Source organism: Pistacia vera, unplaced genomic scaffold (assembly GCF_008641045.1).
Source record: "Pistacia vera cultivar Batoury unplaced genomic scaffold, PisVer_v2 Contig531, whole genome shotgun sequence".
Taxonomy (NCBI): Eukaryota; Viridiplantae; Streptophyta; class Magnoliopsida; order Sapindales; family Anacardiaceae; genus Pistacia; species Pistacia vera.
The window spans coordinates 640,856-658,814 of NW_022196370.1; the positions used below are offsets into that span (position 1 = coordinate 640,856).

General features: G+C 35.0%; 2 protein-coding genes and 1 long non-coding RNA gene across 4 annotated transcripts; all 3 read right to left on the reverse strand.

Moving 5' to 3' along the window:
- Positions 1-43: 43 nt before the first annotated feature.
- Positions 44-668, reverse strand: LOC116107281. The gene is made up of 3 exons (XR_004124440.1): positions 634-668; positions 245-352; positions 44-148 (listed from the first exon to the last, which is right to left on the reverse strand). It is a non-coding gene; the product is annotated as an uncharacterized LOC116107281 (long non-coding RNA).
- Positions 669-9,306: 8,638 nt separating this feature from the next.
- Positions 9,307-11,481, reverse strand: LOC116107353. 2 transcript variants are annotated; one of them, XM_031393636.1, is made up of 4 exons: positions 11,333-11,481; positions 10,239-10,664; positions 9,730-9,985; positions 9,307-9,540 (listed from the first exon to the last, which is right to left on the reverse strand). In XM_031393636.1, the coding sequence occupies exons 1-3, from the start codon at positions 11,414-11,416 to the stop codon at positions 9,779-9,781; spliced, it is 717 nt and encodes a 238-aa protein (XP_031249496.1). In that variant the 5' UTR covers positions 11,417-11,481; the 3' UTR covers positions 9,307-9,540; positions 9,730-9,778. The 2 variants fall into 2 exon arrangements, with proteins under 2 accessions (XP_031249496.1, XP_031249495.1); XM_031393635.1 differs by having other exon boundaries at positions 10,239-10,667.
- A 1,232-nt stretch (positions 11,482-12,713) lies between these two features.
- Positions 12,714-17,365, reverse strand: LOC116107294 (probable N-acetyl-gamma-glutamyl-phosphate reductase, chloroplastic). The gene is made up of 14 exons (XM_031393582.1): positions 17,198-17,365; positions 17,035-17,102; positions 16,777-16,953; positions 15,400-15,507; positions 15,125-15,211; positions 14,957-15,007; positions 14,779-14,850; positions 14,551-14,670; positions 14,047-14,107; positions 13,826-13,906; positions 13,581-13,660; positions 13,400-13,489; positions 12,938-13,066; positions 12,714-12,840 (listed from the first exon to the last, which is right to left on the reverse strand). Exons 2-14 carry the CDS (start codon positions 17,086-17,088, stop codon positions 12,733-12,735), a joined length of 1,218 nt encoding a protein of 405 aa, XP_031249442.1. The 5' UTR covers positions 17,089-17,102; positions 17,198-17,365; the 3' UTR covers positions 12,714-12,732.
- Between the last annotated feature and the right edge of the window lie 594 nt (positions 17,366-17,959).

The following is a 17,959-nucleotide window of genomic DNA, read 5'->3' on the forward strand; positions in this document are numbered from 1 at the left end:
CCGCCGATGCCCCCAAATTTTTGCACTTGGTATTCGGTACTGCACACACCGTGTTGTTGAGGCAGACACCGGCATCTCCGCCGCACGAATCGCAGCCGAAGCTTTTCCAATGCAAGTTCTGCAGAGTACCCTCATGGAATTCCAGGACCTGCAGAAATCAATACAATACAATACAATAAAATTATTTCCTGGAGGAGAAAATCAAGAAAAGAATTATTTACATTTAATGTTTGATGAGTTTTACCAATGTTAAAGTAGTAACTGTGTTATCATTGTCGGAAATCATCTGTGGAACTGATCTTGCTGCATACTTTCTTCCGGCAAATGCCACCACGAACCCGCCTGCCAAATTCTGAAAAGACAAAACATATTGTAATTGTAATATGCCCTGGTGAAATTTCATGTATTTCACTCAGATTGGAAACAAAGTGGAGTATGTATAACTTGCTTCCCCTATGGTCTCAGGTTCGAATCATAAGAACGGTCGCTAATATTCTTAGCCACGAAACACAGGGTTTGCCCTATTTCGGAAGCTTTGCTCAGAGTCGGAAGATTAGTTAAGGTGCGTGTAAGCTAGCCCGAACACCCTAGGTAAAAAAAAAAAAAAAAAGTTGAGTATTTATATACATATACCGGATTGAAGGTGGGGTTCTCGATGGTAAGGAGGGAATCTCGTCGACTCTGGCCGGAAACGGCGAGTTGGGCAGGTTTAGTGACCAGTTGAGCGACTATCACAGGGTGAAAGTTGCGTTTGTCGAGAAAAAATGATTCTTTTGCTGAAAACGCTAGCCCCAATGTGAAGCCATCAAATCCTTTACTTTTGCATCTCACAAGGACTGAAAACAACATTTTATCATCTGCATCTGCAAAATCCATCATCTCCGCCACCACCGCCACCACACCACCACCACCACCTTCAAATCTCTCAACATCATCTTCATCTTCTTCAGCCAAGACCAGCCCCTTAATTCGTTGAAAACCAACATTACCAAAAGAAAAAAAACATATTAAGTCAAATAAAATAACGTTACCCCAGATGGAATAGCTTTCAATGTTTCTCCATTGATGCTCTGAGAAGCTTTTGTCAAATCGGTTTAGTCAAGGATTCAATAATTTTCAGAAAATAAATTAATGGTTGATTTAGTGGTGATTAAATTAAAGTGAAATGGAAGATTTTGTTGGATTGTTATGATGAATTCTAGGAATATCAAACAGAACTGTTTCAGGGGAACAACCTAGGACTAATAAGACGCGGGAAACGGTTACCGGCAGTCTAGGTGGTCTTGTCTTATAAACGGTTAAGGATGTTGGTGGTATTATGAGTATAAAAATAACAGAAAATGTTTCTGTTATTTCGGAAATACATTCTTAGGTGAATTGGTGTTAAAATTTTTATTATCCATGAAGTGAAATTAAAATAATAAAACAATTTAAAAAAAAATAAAATAGTTATTATGATACTTTCTTCTATTGTCGATTATTTTGAAATGCACTTTATGACGGCGTTTTATGCTATTATAAGATTTTTTTTTTTTTTTTTTTTTTTTTTTTTTTTTTTTAATGATGTGGGTTTTTAAGAATCTCAATAATAGGTTGTTAATCAGGATATTATTCATTGCCGATATGATGAAGAGCCTATGGATCACACATTCAAAAGACAATTTAGAGAAAATAACGAGTAAGGACATTTTTGTCATTTATAGATAAAGAGGTTATTTGGTAATCTTACGGAGCAATTAAATTTGCTGGAAATGTTGTTGTCTGGATCCGAAACAGTATGGATTTAATTTAGTAATTGAATATTTATTTAAATATATATATTTTCGATATATATTCTAATAAATAAATAATCATTTGATATATATTATATATATTATATATATTATAATATATTAATATATATATATAATATATATATATATATGTTTTAAATATTGAATAATTATTATTGGATGAATAAAATAATAATTACATAATACCCAGTTAATTAATTTCTTCCAAAATCATTCAGTTTGTTTTATTATTTTGGATAAGATTTTGAAAATAATATTAGGTAGTTGAATAGGGGAGTATTACGAGGTAAAATTTAAAAATTTTCAAAAAAATCCCCTAGGTTTGCTAATTTAACTAAACACCCAAATATATAAATTTTTTGTAAAATGACAAAAATACCCCCACCCACCCACCCACAGTGCCAGATTCTGGCCACCACTGCCGAAATCTGGCTGGAAAATGGTGTTACGACGTAGACCGGTCGAATCTAGCGGATAGGGCGTTGATATGGCCTTTTCCAGCCAGATATGGCCGTCGACGATCGGAAAAGTCCAGATCTAGCCATCAGCGAAGGCCAAAGATATGGCCGTTGTTGTCTGTCAACGATAATAATTTCTTTGGCCGTCAGATCTGGCCTTTTCCAGTGGATCTGGCCGGAAAATGCCAGATGAGTGAATTACTGGCCATTTCTGATCGTTTGTAGGTCGTTGTGACAGATTTCGGCTACCACCGATAGTGGTTGTAGGAATCTGGCAGGTATGGGTGGGTGCCTGGGTGAGAGTGTTTTTGTTAATTTTTAATTTTTTTCTGGGGTTATTTAATGAAATCAATAAACTTAAGGGGTTTAAAAGTAATTAAAAAAATATACCAATATTTCTCAAATAACAAAACAAACAATCTTTTAAGAATAGGATTGAGAATATAGATAAAAATAATGTACCAAATGGAGTTATTTCTAACTATTTAATTAGATGAATATATCCTAAAAAGAGGAGACTAGGATTGGCCTATAAAAGGGCACCTTTCCCCGTATGTCCCATAACCCTTGAACTGCTCCCCAAGCTAAAGGTTGAGAGAAAATTTTTCTCTAAAATTTTTCTTTTAACTCCTTTCTTCTTCAAACTACATAAATCACTCTAGTAAATTGGTTGTGTATGGAGTGTTGCCTTTGTGTGGATTTCCATTAGTTCACTTCTATCCTTAAAGTGAGAGCGTTTTCAACAGTCAATTGAATGAGCCATCAACGTGGGTGAGAAATCAAAACCTTGAATAGGTTTTATTGTTCTTAAACATGTAAATAACGTTAAGAGCAATACTAGTTTTACAAAGACATATACAAAGGGAGCATACAAAGACAATCCTTACCCTTGATGTTCATGATTTCTCTCTCTCTCTTTTTCTTTTTCCGTTTTTTTTTTTCTTCTTGCTGATGTCACATTGTAGCCCTCTTTGTATGAATCTTTGTAAGGATAACATTTTTCATAACGTTAAATCCACTTCCTTGTTTAACGCTACTTGTTAAAAGAATGACCGAATGAGTTTCTATTTTATTATAAGGTTGTAGAAATGTCTTTAATAAAAGATTATGCAAATCTTCATTTACTGCTTATTTTCCCCTCACTTTCAGTGTAAATTCCCAAACACTCCTTATGTTTCGAAGATTATCATTAACCTCCCTGATAGTTTCGCTAACCTTCTCTGTCGACGAGAGTTCTATTATGATTAAGCAAAATCTTAAAGGAAGTATCGGGTGCGTTTGGTTTAGTATTTTGGATAGGATTTTGGGGATAGTATTGAGTTATTGGATAGGGGAGTATTACGAGGTAAATTTTAAAAATTTGTAAAAAAACCCTTAGGTTTACTAATTTAATTAAAGACCCTAACAGATAAAATGACAAAAACACCCCCACCACCTACAGTGCCAGATTCCGGCCACCACCGCTGGAATCTGGCTGGAAAATTTTGTTACAGCACAGACCGGTCTTATCTGTGCTATAACACTTCGTTATGGCCTTTTTCGGCCAGATCCATGGTGGATATGGCCGGAAAAGGCCAAATCTACGGTCTGTTATGGACGTCGACGGCTAGAAAAGGCCAAATGATGGTCATCTTTGGCCGTTAGCGACGGCCAAAGATGTGGCCGTCGTTTTCGATCAACGACGGCCATTTCTTTGGCCGTCGTTGAAGGCCAGATCTAGCCTTTTCCGGCCAGATCCATGGTGGATCTGGCCGGAAAAGGCCACATTGGTGAACTTCTGGCCATTTCTGGTCGGAAGTTAGGCCGTTGTACAGATTCCAGCTATCACGGACGGTGGTTGCCAGAATCTGACAAGTTGGGTTGATGGGGGTGTTTTTGTTAATTTTTAAACTTTTTTTCAGGGGGCATTTAGTGAAATTAATAACCTTATGGGTCTAAAAGTAATTAAAAAAATAGGGTAATATTTCTAGAATAATGTGCCAAACATTATTTAGAGAATAGGATCCAGAATATGGATAAAAATACTAAGCCAAACATAGCCGTCGATAATATTTACCAGGGGAAATGAGAGATAACTCTCAAACAACATACGGGTTTTTAGGCTGAGAGAAAACCGTAGGGGGGTAAAATTTCCAAGCTGGTACCTGCAGGAATATTTCCAGTCTAAAGTAAAAAAGCATTCTGCAGAGTTTTAAGCACATTAAGAACTTGTGTTGATGAATCTGTGGCCGAGCCTGCAAAGAAAACTTACGCTTCCATAGTATGCACAGTTTCTTCTCATTTCCTTCATCCTCTTTGTGTGTGGAAATGGAAATGAGTTTTCAGGTGTCTGTGCATGCACTAGGCATTTACCTCTGCATTTATCTTCCAATAATTGTACTAATGCACTTCAAAATAGTTTCAACTGCCTTCTTGTTGAGTTTTAAACACTTTGTTCTGTCAGACTCTGTTGAGTTTGTCTCTGGTGGGTTGTGGACGGTTAAAGTGAAGATCATCGGAAACGATGTGTTTATGGAGGATGGTTGGCCGGCATTTGTCAGAGGTAACTCTTTGGGATCAAGGATTTCTGTTTTCCATTATGATGGAAAAATGTTTTTCAGTGTTACGATTTTTGACCAAATGGAGTGGAAAGAATTGGAACATCTAGCATCAGAATGCCTCGAATCTGCAGGGATTTCAACTGGTAAAAGGCCTAGGGGAAGGCCAAGGAAGAACCCTGTTGATACTCTGAACCGCCAGTATACCATCAAACTCCTATGATGAAAGCTTGGGTATGTTATCAAAATGATGCTCAGTGTAATTCAACATAAAGTTCATCAACTCAAAAAGTTTCCACAACAATTCTTGAAGTACATATCAAGGAGTTATTGATACAACAACTTTCTCCGTATTCCGTTCTCTTCTCTTTTTTTTTTTTTTTTTTTTTTTTTTTTTTTTTTTTTCACTTCCTCCTCTCTTTTTCGTCTCTCTTTTCTTCCATTTCTTTGTTTCCCTCTTTCTTCTTCTCTCTTGGATTAAACTAAAAAAAAAAAAAAAAAAAAAAAAAAAATTTCAGTAGATCAAAGTCATAAAAAAGATATCACAGCCACCGGAAACAAATTCGGCGGCTTCGATCTTTGTTTGGAACAGAAAGAAGCTACCACGCTCTAGATCTGCGCGACTTGGGGTGTTCACCTCGATCTGGGCTAGATCGTGGCGGTGCAAGGCCAGATCACAGGTAATCGTATTTTTCCGCCATGAGGCTGATTCCGGCAGCCACTTAATTTTTTTCTTCACTTCCTCTCACATGGCAGCTAAGTTTCACTGATTGTATACATTCACTGTTGGGCTATGTTTATTTGATTGGGATTTAAGAAGTAGCCACCCCCCTTTCTCACTCTTGATGTGAAATACTTGATCATTTAATCTCATTTTTCTTGCCTGTGCTTTGCACTTCACCCATCTCAAACTATTCTTTTCTGATAAATGAATTTACTTTTAGGTTCTTGAATGCAGCCCAACCTTCATCTCCAAATTATTTTGCCTCAGTTTTTGTATATATATCTTGATTACATGTTTGGTTCCCTAACCTAATATTGTCAAGTTCTTGCTCAATTCATTCTTCATCTGATGATTTGAGTTCAGTACAATTGATTGTTTTTATTTCCCATCACCCTCTTTGACCATTCCAGTTTTGTAGCAGAATTGATTTCCAGTAAAATTTTTTTTTTTTTTGAAAATTTGGTAAGTCTTCATCAATTAGTGCATTATCAAAGGTGTGTTTGTGTTAAAGGGGTTGCTCTTGAACAATTGGAATTGTAGGTAAGGCAGTTTTGTGTTGTGGACAATTTTTTTTCTCGTTTTTGTGAAGTGCTTCTTTTGTTCAATTATCATCTTTCTATTTCTGTTGTAAGAGGTGTTTTCTTTTTCAAGGGTTCCATTGAAGCCATTATTTAACAATAAGAATATGTTAATCACGAACTTACATCATTTACTAACCTTTGTAAAATAAAGTATAGTACGGGTACCATAAACATAGGACAAGTACATATATAATTTTAACAAAGGTGAGTAAAATGATTAGTAAGTTCATAAGTAAGCATAGTATTACCTATTTAACCTTGGGGCACTTGGCGCTAGTTAAGCTAACCTTAACCGACTTTTTGTTACATGTTTTTTCCTTAAGACTGGTTTGTAGATATCAGAACCATTTGAATTGGTTTTTGTCCTTAACCTGTGGGTAAAATTGTAAAATAGTGAGTATCCCAATTAAAAAACAAACAAGAGCAATTTTATTCTGCCTCTTTCTTTATACACTTTGAAATTTTGCTACCATGGGACAAATTGGTCATTTGCCGTCTCATTTTTCACAAACTCATAGGGACAAACCAGTGATTTCCTAACTCTAATAACTGGATGGCATAATCGTAATTCAACATAATGTGTGGGTATTTACGTAATGAGTAATGCATAACCACCGACGGTGTGTATCGAATTTGTGCACCGAATAACGTGACAAAATCCTGACCGTTGATTAATATAAGTTAAAATTAATCAACGGTCAGAATTTGTCACGTTATTCAGTGCACAAATTTAGTGTACTATTGTCGGTGGTTGTATATTTTTTTTTATGTAATTGAATGAGTTGATTAGCCATATAATTAATAAAAAACTAAGATATTAAACTTCCAAAGGCATTCCAATCTTTTCATCATTTTTAATAAAAATCCCTAATAGCACATGATAGAAGATATCTGTTTGTCTTTTCTAAACCTTTTGGGTATCAGTTTATCTTTATAGCAAACTTTGGTCAGGTGTAGGTCCTTCCTCTCCTATTTATTATAAGGTTGTAGAAATTTCTTGAATAAAAGATTATGCGAATCTTCATTTACTGCTTATATTCCCCTCACTTTCAGTGTAAATTCCCAAACAATCCTTATGATTCAAGATTATCACTAACCTCCTGATAGTTTCGTAACCTTCTCCGTTGAGGAGAGTTCTATTATGATTAAGCAAAATCTAAAGGAAGTCGATATATTTAGTTATTTACCAAGGGAGTGAGAGATAACTCTCAAACAACAACGGGTGTTTACTTGCTGAGAGAAAACCTTAGGGGGGACATATAAAGTTTCCAAGCTGGTACCTGCAGGAATATTTCTAGTCTAAAGTCAAAAAGCATTCTGCAATTTCAGTTTTAAGCACATTAACAATGTGTTGATGAATCTGTGGCCGAGCCTGCAAAGAAAACTTAGCTTCCATTGTTAGCACAGTTCTGCTCATTTCCTCATCCTCTTTGTGTGTGGAAATGAGTGTTTCAGGTGTCTGTGCATGCATTTATGCATTTACGTCTGCATTTATCTTCCAATAGTTTGTACTAACACACTTCAAATAGTTTCAACTGCCTTCTTATGAGTTTTAAACACTTTGTTCTCCAGACTTTGTCGAGTTTGTAATTCACCCGCCCTCGGATTCAAGCTCAATTCAAGCCCTCCCTCAAGAGGACGCCGGGAAATTCAGGAAGCCCCTCTTTTCTCAGGAAAAGCTCGAAGGAAGAAAACACTGGCACTGTGACAGACCAAAGGCCAGTGTCTACAAGCTCATTTGTGATGAGGAACCAGAACCAATGGTGATTCATTTTGTCGTCTAATTATGGTGGTTTTTTTGAGCTAAATCCATGGCTAACATCTTTGTTTTCTTTTGTTCGCAACAGAAGAAGTTTCCACGGCAATTCTTGAAGTACATATCAAAAGACTTATCTGATACAGCAATTTGGAGTTGTCTCTGGTGGGTGTGGACGGTTAAAGTGAAGACATTGGAAACGATGTGTTTATGGAGGATGGTTGGCCGGAATTTGTCAGAAGTAACCTTTGAGGATCAAGGATTTTCTGTTTTTCCAGTATGATGGAAATGTTTTTCAGTGTCACGATTTTTGACCCAAATGGAGTGGAAAGAATTGGAACTCTAGCATCAGAATGCCTCAAGAATCTGCAGGGATTTCAAACTGCTAAAAGGCCTAGGGGAAGGCCAAGGAAGAACCCTGTTGTACTCTGAACCGCCAGTATACTTCATCTCAACTCCTATGATGAAAGCTTGGGTATGTTATCAAAATGATGCTCAGTGTAATTCAACATAAAGTTCATCAACTCAAATTACTAATTGATTGAATATATCAAATATTGTGTTTTGTTTTTCTCAATGTAGTAACAGATAAGGCCTTGCATCTCACAAATCCAAGAAGCTTAAAACGGCTCACAAAGGAGAGAATGTGAATGACAAATCCCAAAGTCTTAAAACCACACAGAAAGGGAAGAATGTGAACTACAATTCCAAAGAGCTTCAAACAAAAGAGAAAGAGAAAGGAAAGAAGTGAAGGCACCGTTCCGAGACAGAATTGAGAGTTCAAGCAGACAACCGAAGAGAACTACAATGGAACCAAGTTCTGAAAAGAAACCTTCCAAGAAAAGTCATCTCATCATCATAGACTAGTTCATTTTAAATGAGTTGTTTGTGCTTTCAATTGGTTGAACTTTAGAATTCATGATTGTTTGAGTTACAACCTAACTAATATATTATAATATGTAGATATGGCAAGAAAGACAGGGCCTTGCTCTCTGCTGGATTTTGACAATATTGCTTGATTAGATTCAAGTTTGAGGACCATCCAATTGATCCAAAGATTAGTAAGTAGAATGCAAGTGTAAAGAGTTAATAAGCCTTTTTGCAGTTTATTACTGCATATTTGCAGCAGTAACCTTTCACACTTTTATATGGATATAAATTTGCTTCATATGTATTCAACTGATAAATAGTTCAATCACTAAGGGGAGTGCATTAACATTTTTTTGGGTTTCTTGTTTGCTGCTTCAACAAAGTCCAATTGAGTTGTAGTACTGATACACAGATGGGTTCAAAATAATCCCCATTTTCCTCTTTAAAAGACAGAAGTTTAAGTATAACAGTTAGATCAGCTAATATACCAACGCACGTTATATAACATGATAATTTTCTAATCAAAGGTTTGGCCAAACAAAATTGTAATATACAAATACCATTAGATGGAATAAAAGAGAGTAGCCTTGTGAATGAAAAGTATTTGATTCCAATGTAATCTGAATCATACAAATTCCAGGCCTTTCCAGAGCCTTATGTATGAAAATCTATAAAATGAACTAATGAAGTCACAAACGAGTTTAACATTAATCAACACTATCTAAAGTGCAAGTCATTTGCTCTCTGAATCAAAGCCTCGAAGTCTTGAAAGTAGCCCGAGTTTCCGATAACCTTCCTTGATTGGTAAAACATAGTCTCACCTGTATGAACATCAGAAGAAAGATGACTAATGCACCAAAAAAAAAAAAAAAAAAATTGAATTCATAAAATCCTCAAAAACAATATTTCAGCCAATAGCAATACCAGAAGCACATTATCTAGCGGAAGGGCATTGGCATATACCACTCTCTAAAGGGATGGGCAATAAATACAAGGTAAAAGAATTTTACCCAATAAAATTAGAGATTATTTGCTTCAGAATGGTCACCGATTACTGAATCATTGTGTTGTGTTGGGTTGTTTTGTTTCTGATGCCTTTTTGGGCTTCCTATACCACAAAAATGCAAACCACAGAGTCCTCAACAGTGCCCCATTGGCAAAGTGAGGAATAAATATGCGTCCCCAGTATGGATAATAAGGACCTGGCAATTTGAGCAAAGTGAAGAATATCGCAACGGCAATCAGATGCCAAGGAACTTCTGCATCCTGAAAATCAAGCCAAACAATTAGTTAAAATCAGGAATATATACATGGAGGCACACAAGTGCCTACACACACTAACGTATTTATAATTTTATATCCCTTTCTTTATTCTTCGAAGCATAGGCCCAAGAACTGTAGCACAAAAACAAAAATATTGCCTCTTCAAACAAATGGTATAGGATGTTGATTACCCATCCTCATATACTCAACTAATGTCTTAAATTTCTGAAATGATAAACTTGTAAAATATTTCAACCTTGAGAAGCGGAGATATTTCCAATGTGGTTTCTCTTAAGATGTCAGCAATAACCATGCCAATGAGCAGCGGAACAGGGACAAAAAACAACTTCTTTTCATGTGCACAATAGGACATCTCACTGAGACAGGAAACACCCAGCAAAGGTACAATCAAATATTTGACAACAGCCAAGAAAAGATCAAGAATGAGTTGAACAAAGTTCTCCAGTGCTCTGTTCCAGGGAAAGGACTTGACTGGCTGGGGAGAACTGTCCCATAATTTTCTTGCCTTGATCATGATACTGCCTAAATTAAACCTCTCCGGATCACGTGACTGTCCGGAAGCCATATTTATCGCACAGCATATATTGGGCTTAGCATTCTGCACGACTCCATTTAGTTTTGCACTCAAACTTAAGTTATGGGCTTTAAAATGTGGTGATACCTGCTACAATAAGAAAAGAAGTTTGTCAACAGATAAATGTAACAGAAATAAGTATTTGTTGAAGTAAAAAATGAAAAGCAACAATGTTTTTTGTTTTCTAGACTACCAAAAATTCTTTTCACTGAAGCAGTCCTTCCATAAAACCTTCATTCCCAGTTTATCGATATCCAACAATTATATGACAATCCAGCAATAGTCCATTTCATCCACCCAGCTCTAATTCTAGCCCTAATGTTACCAAATTTGCATTCGATGTTATTCTTTCTTAGATTCTAATAAACCCAAATCTCCTAAACTCTACCTTATCCCTCCATCTTAACCAACATAAAACAATAGCAATGCAGGACAACCGGAAAATAGCAATTATCATTAGTACTTTATGTAAATGAAGTCACAGATTGAACAACAAAAAACTACCTTAGAAAAAGATATCATGTATAAAACCTCATTGACGCAATTCATCTCACTTAATTTGGAAAGCGAATGACAATTCTACGTTTAAATATCAGACATCTCTGCAATTAAGATAGTAAAACCACTATTCTGGATTTCAAAATATGTTCCAGAATCTAATTTTCCCATCAACAAAGAATAAAAAAAAAAAAAAAAAAAAAAACCCAGAAAACCTCAAACCCATGTGTTCACAAAATAAAAGAGAAAAAGCTGACCTTGAGCCCATGAAGAGCCATGAGAGAGGGGGTTTGGAGCTGAGTAGAAGATAACAAGTGAGAGTGATATGGGTTGGCTCTCATTTTGTTTATTCGTTATGTTATGCACCAAATTTGCAAAAGCAATTGAGAAAAGCCATACGAGGATAAGGAAGGTCTTCAACAATGAACTACTTCGATGTTTCAGGAGAACGAAACGTTTCTGTTGAAGGGTTTAAGGGATTCCTCAATCCGCTGCAGTGGCGCCACACGATAAACGATTATGTGGCTACTTCTCGTAAAAATTGGATCTTGTTTATTTTCTCCTTTTTCTTTATAAAATACACATTAATTTTTTCTTTAATTTAATTATAGAGTAAACGACTTTTGCCCACCCAACGTTTGCCTCAATATTTCTCCATCTAAAAAGTTTTAAAATACCACTTTTCCACCCAAAATTAATATTCTATCTCTGTTCAAAATCGATTCCGATAGTAAAAATTCTCTTCGTCACCACCATTTGAACCTGTGGTTTCCTCTCTACAGAACCCCTCTCACTCTAGCACCTAACTTCTAGCTGATTGCCAACCACCGCAAAGCTAAAGTTTCTCATTCTTAACTGCTTTTCGGCTGATTCTGATTACAAATATTCAATCAGTCACCACCATTCACTCCATCGACTTCCACTCTACAAAATTCCTCTTACCTTAACTCCTGGTAACTCACCGAATGCCGGCTGAAAAAGTGAAATTTATTTTAGATATTAACAGAATATAGACATTGGGGGGGAAAGTGGTATTTTAAAACTTTTTGGATGGAAAAGTGTCATTAAGACAAGCCAGACCTTGGGTGGGAAAAATTTGTTTACTCTTCATTATAATGTCAAACACCATTAAACAGAATCACATATTTTTTTTATGCCTTTGATATCAGTATCTATTTTTGTTAAAAAAGAGTTGTAAATTGACTAAATTCCATTAGAAAATGGCGATTCAGTAAAAATATGAACAGTTTGTTTAGCGTTTACAGCAATTGCACTAAAAATTTGGATTTTAGACCATCATTTACAACTCAAATACATTGAATTTCTATGACACAGGGTGCCATGCAATTCCAACAATTATATATATTCTTGAATAAAAACTTCTGTTTATTCAACCATTTCAGAATTTATGGAACCCCTCATATCCTTGGTAAATTACATCACACCCCACAAACCTTATTACAAGAATAAATTCCATTATCAGCTTACTGCACATATGGGATCTATAGTTGTATGATACATATTTCTAAAACCATTTTTCTCTGACAATTACGTGCATCCGAGAGCTCTGAAAACAAAATTTCACAACATGGTTTCCTGTGGCAACCATTGAACATCCTACCATGCTTATTCTTTTTATATATATAGCGATAAGGCATCAAGGAAACAAGGCCTGGTAAAGAAGTCCTGTGTTTTCTGGAAATCCTAGCATTATGTTGAGATTTTGTAGTGCTTGACCAGAAGCTCCCTTTACAAGATTATCAATCTGCAGAAACATTTTTCTAGCTTAGTCAACAATGATACAAACTCATAACAGGTATGTTAAAGACATAAATAAAGCACAAGGCGCAATTGACACATACAACTGATATAATTATTGCTCTTCCAGGAATTCGATCCGGGAAGACATTCATTAAACAGTAATTAGAACCTCGAACATTATGAGTGCGAGGGACAACTCCCTTCTCCAACAACTTAACAAATTCCTCATCCTGCAGAATAAGTTATAACAATATTAAGGATCCAAAACATCACAAAAGAAAACAAGAAAAAGTGGAAGCTGAAAGGTGGCATATCAATAAGTCCATCCGCAAACCAAAGTTGTGTTGAATCCAGCCCCAAATTCATAGAGATCAAGTCATAAGGGTGACCAGGATTAACATGAACAGGCCATCCAGTTGGTATAAAAACAAAGTATTCTAGGCAATAATACAAGCATATTGAAGTTTACTTGATTCTTCACAATTTTTTATTTAAGAAAATATGTTCAAAGTTTAATGTGTAGCGGACCTGATGTATGAGACAATTGGTTAAGTAAGAGGTACCTTATAGGAAATCTTTAATTGCTGGTATAAGTCCTCTACTGTCACTCCTGGAGCCATTTCCACATATATCGTTGATTGCATACCACGAATCTGTAAGAAAATTGACAGAGATATCTTTTTGAAGAAAACAGAAAAAACAAGGCATTAAGATTTACTCAGATACACTGAGTGCAACTATTACCATTGGCATTAGGTGTGGGGTGAAACTGACAGTTATTTGTGAATGTGCGGCATCAGATAGTCCTTGTTCAATTTCAGGGACTGCATTTAAAACAGAATCCATGTCACAGATCAGGACACAATAACATAGAGAAAATTTAAGTATGTAGGCTAAGATTCATTTCTTTCATTGTGTCCTTAAGATAGAGTTATAGAAATCCCAGAATCCAAATGTTTGTGATCCTTATCTTCCTCATCAAAGCTTACCATGGCGATGTCTCGTAACACCATAAGAATAAATGCCTTCGGCTATTTCTGAGTACAAATTTGCCTCCTTAGCACCACGTCCTGCACATTATACCAGACATCAGAAGTTGCTCAGGGACAGCTGCTCAGTACTCAAGAAATGCAACAAGTAACACATTATAAATTTTTAACATTTGGAGATAAATTTGAAAATAAATGAAAGGCTGCAAATGAATTCCTACCTGCTCCACTCACACCCGATTTTGAGTCAATAATTATATTTCTATATTGAATCAGATTTGCCTGAACGCCGAAATAAAGCAGAAAGTCACAGGTCATCCAAAAGAAGTTAGTAAGTAATGAGAAAAAGAAAGTATCAACACCAACAGGATAGTAATTATGCTGCAAGTCGAGTGGTTTGGCTGAAACTATATAGCATAAGGACTAAATCCAGAAGTACAGTATATTCAAGCAAGTTTATTGTAAATTTTCTTATTGGTAAAGTAGATCTTATTCTTCTAATATATATTTATTTTTTAAAAATCATGTTTGACCCTTCTAGAAAAGAAATTAAAAGAAAGAAAAAGAGAAACCCATTGCCTTTTAAGATGTATCTAGCAATTGAAAGAACATTGCTTGTCCAACAGACACTTTTTACAATGCTTTCAATTATCAGTCAATTATTATGTAGTCAATAACAATTAAACAACCATAAAAAATTTAAATACAGTGCTATAAACACAAACCTTAATCAGAGGAACAAGAGGAAGTTGACTTGATGTCGGATAACAACCAGGGTTAGCAACTAGGCGTGCACTTTTTATATCCTCCCTCAAAATCTCTGTCAAACCATACACAGCCTCTTTCTGGAAAACTTTAAACCATTTGTAAATGGACAATGCAGGGTGCAAGGAGAGAAAAATAGTGACGCTTCTATAGCTGATATTGACATATAAGCAAGAAAAGAAAATTACCTGCAAATCTGGTGCAATATGTGGTTGACCATACCATTCTTCATACTCAGAAATATCACGCAGCCTAAAGTCCTGAAAATATATCAGATAGTACTTGCCATGAGGAATTGAAATTGTTTGCAGGTTTCCGGTAACACACAGAGAGATAACAAATCATAAGATTGCATTCAAAGCATACCGCAGAAAGGTCAACAATCTTTAAACTCTTGGGAAGGCCTTTAATGATTTCCTGTACAGAATAACAAATATAAAATTACTTAGTAAATATCCATCCACGTTAAGATGGAAAAGGCTCTGAAAGTATCACTTAAATAGGTTAAAAGATGTAAAGGCAACAAGGAAAGACCTGTGTGGTACCATGAGGCAAACAGCAAAACACAGCATCAACATTAGAAAAATCTGCATCCTTGATGGAAACCATAATTGGTAGATCCTGCAAGCATAAAGGAAGCCATATATCAACAATGGAGGAATATCAAGAAGATCTCCCAACAACAACCATATCAAGAAGCTCTATGGCCATTTCAACAGCCATCAAACTATGAAGAAAGCTGCTCAGACATTTGTTCAGCAACTTAAACCACCATTCAAAACAAAATTCTACAATTAAAAAAATCATACTTGTGATATCAAATGAGGAAACACTGATCCAATTGATTGACCAGCTTTTCTATCAGCAGTCATCAGAGTAATACCAAAATATGGATGGTTTGCAAGGAGTCGAACAATCTGCCAGAAGAACAATAAGTTAGATGAAAACAACTGAAGATGGCTAATATTTAGGTGCTAAGATGAATAACTCTTAGGAAAAGCAATGTTCGCTGAATATGGTGTCCATCCCAAAGCATAATTCAAGCAATTTAGCCAACTTAGTGATGTCATCCATACACTACATTTAAAAAGAATATTTGATAGCCAAAAACTTCAGAGACTTAAAAGAGGAGAAAAAATACAATACATACAATTATATGAGTAATGCTATACTTACAAAGATCTTCATACAAAGTGATGTGGCAAAAAATGAATGGAAGAGTAAATATAATGAGTTTCACTTTTTGTTTCACTTTTCCATTCATTTTTTGCCACCTCACTTTGTATGAAAATCTTTGTAAGATTTTTTGTAAGTATAGTATTATTGCAATTATATATCATCACTTGTAAACAACTTTGGAGATTCAAATAATCCAATGTGCTCTATAGCATTTCAATAAGTTCTAAAACTATTATAATCAGCCAAATATTAAAAAGGATTTCCACTTTAGTCTTTTCACTTCACATGTCAAACAGGGAAATCTTTCATTTTTGTAGGACTATTAATCATTAAGACGGAAGTGTTACAATACTCTCACATGACTCAAATGGAATTTACCTATAACTTGAAGAGAATCGACAACAACCACATGGTTAGCTACAAATAACATCATTTACGAATGTAATTAACAGCAGAATACCTAGCCATGATACAATATTATAACGAACAGAACACACACCAATTAACTTATTACCTAGACAATTCAGACAACAATTTCCCAGATACCTGAGCTACAAGAACCAATTTTAAAACATGTGGTAAAGCATATACATGCATAAGATAGAACACTAGATAAATGGACCTTTTCTTTAGGTTAAATAGAAAGACTGGGATATTAGTAAAACTGCCAAGTTGTCTCAGGACATTAAGCTCATTTGCTCAAAAATAGCTGGCCTTCTCTACATGACTAACAGATCAGGAACAGTCACAAACAACCATACAGTTCAGAAATAAAATGTGCATGTAACATTGCCTAAGCTTAACAGGGACGGAGGCAACAAATATGAAATTAAATCCATTCAGGTTCTTCGGAACATCTCCAAATACGATATAAAGAATTTCACAACCACATTGTGAACACAACAGTATTTCCAAAACGGTAGTTTTAGCTGAAACACAGCATTTGGATTTGCAACCAAAGAAACAATCGAACAATTTACTGAACCCACGAACATGCATGAACTAACCTCAGCACCAGTGTAACCACTGGCACCCAGAAGACCAATACGAACTTGCTTTTCAGATTTCTGAGACTTCCCATCTTCCGTTTGTAAGCTTTTTGTTGATAACGTTGCAGACCCTCTTACATAAAGCCTCTGTGGTTTCTCATATCTCTTCAATGCCCTTGAATTCTTAGCTTCATCCTATAATGCAAGAAACAAAATAAAAAATCATGAAATTTCGCACTAAAATTACTAAATTTACTTCCTTTACAAGACACAAACCTTCCACAAAGACCCTCCTGTGAAACAAATGGAATTGAAAGTTGCAACGCTCATTTTGCTATCAAACTCTGCACAATCAACACCAAAAATTGTTTTTAAAAAAAAGCTGCTTTTAATCGAAAAAAGTGTTAACGCTTTTTTTATTATTAAATAAAAAACTTACATGATTATTTATATGAAGTGAATTGAATGGTTGAAATGTGGAAGTGGGATTTGTTGGGAAAGAATCAAAAAAGGCTGCTTTTGAGTTACAGAAAAAGGTCAAGAACTTGTTCTCTTCTCAGAGCATCAACTGTAAAACCCTAGAATCCGACTTACAGGATTTTGTTCGCTTCCAATAAAATTAAAAGTAAAAAAAAAAAAAAAGGAAAAAACTTGGACAAATGAATAAATAATTATAATTTTATCATTAACTTTTTGAATTTTTTTTTTTCAAAAAAGAGAAAACCTTTTAAAAGGGCCTTTGACATTTTATTTTATTTTATTATATTATTCTATATTATTAATTATGAATGTATTTTAAAGATACATATGAAAAACAAACCATTTAAAAGGGCCTTTGATACTTTATTTTATTATATTGTTTTGGTTTAATTTCTTTTTATGTTAAACAATTACTATGCTAATAATTAATAAAAAAAATTAGAAATGTTGATTTTGATATTAAATATATGATATCATGTAATTATATTGAATGTTAAGTTTCGTAATTTTGGGTTTAGGGTTTAGTTTCGTAATTTCGTAATATATATATTTTGGTGACGGATAATGTCTAGGTCAATTTGTATACATCCAAACTAATCTGTAAAAGCCCTAAAGTTAAAAATCGATAAACCCTCTAATGATTACCCTCATTAGCGACTGAGAAGAATCAAACTCAAAATATTTTAAGTAATACATCCAAAAATCTCTATCGTTCTACCAA

What these genes read in the sequence shown, in the direction of transcription:
- LOC116107353 (XM_031393635.1), bottom strand. Translation starts at nt 11,416, where the DNA reads ATGAGAGCCAACCCATATCACTCTCACTTGTTATCTTCTACTCAGCTC. An exon ending in TGGCTCTTCATGGGCTCAAG is followed by an intron (nt 10,668 to 11,332) that starts GTCAGCTTTTTC and finishes TTCTTATTGTAG; the next exon opens with CAGGTATCACCACATTTTAA. An exon ending in AAATATCTCCGCTTCTCAAG is followed by an intron (nt 9,986 to 10,238) that starts GTTGAAATATTT and finishes CTTGATTTTCAG; the next exon opens with GATGCAGAAGTTCCTTGGCA.
- LOC116107294 (XM_031393582.1), bottom strand. Translation starts at nt 17,088, where the DNA reads ATGAGCGTTGCAACTTTCAATTCCATTTGTTTCACAGGAGGGTCTTTG. An exon ending in ATCGGGTGTGAGTGGAGCAG is followed by an intron (nt 13,907 to 14,046) that starts GTAGGAATTCAT and finishes TATAATGTGCAG; the next exon opens with GACGTGGTGCTAAGGAGGCA. An exon ending in TGTTACGAGACATCGCCATG is followed by an intron (nt 13,661 to 13,825) that starts GTAAGCTTTGAT and finishes TTTTAAATGCAG; the next exon opens with TCCCTGAAATTGAACAAGGA.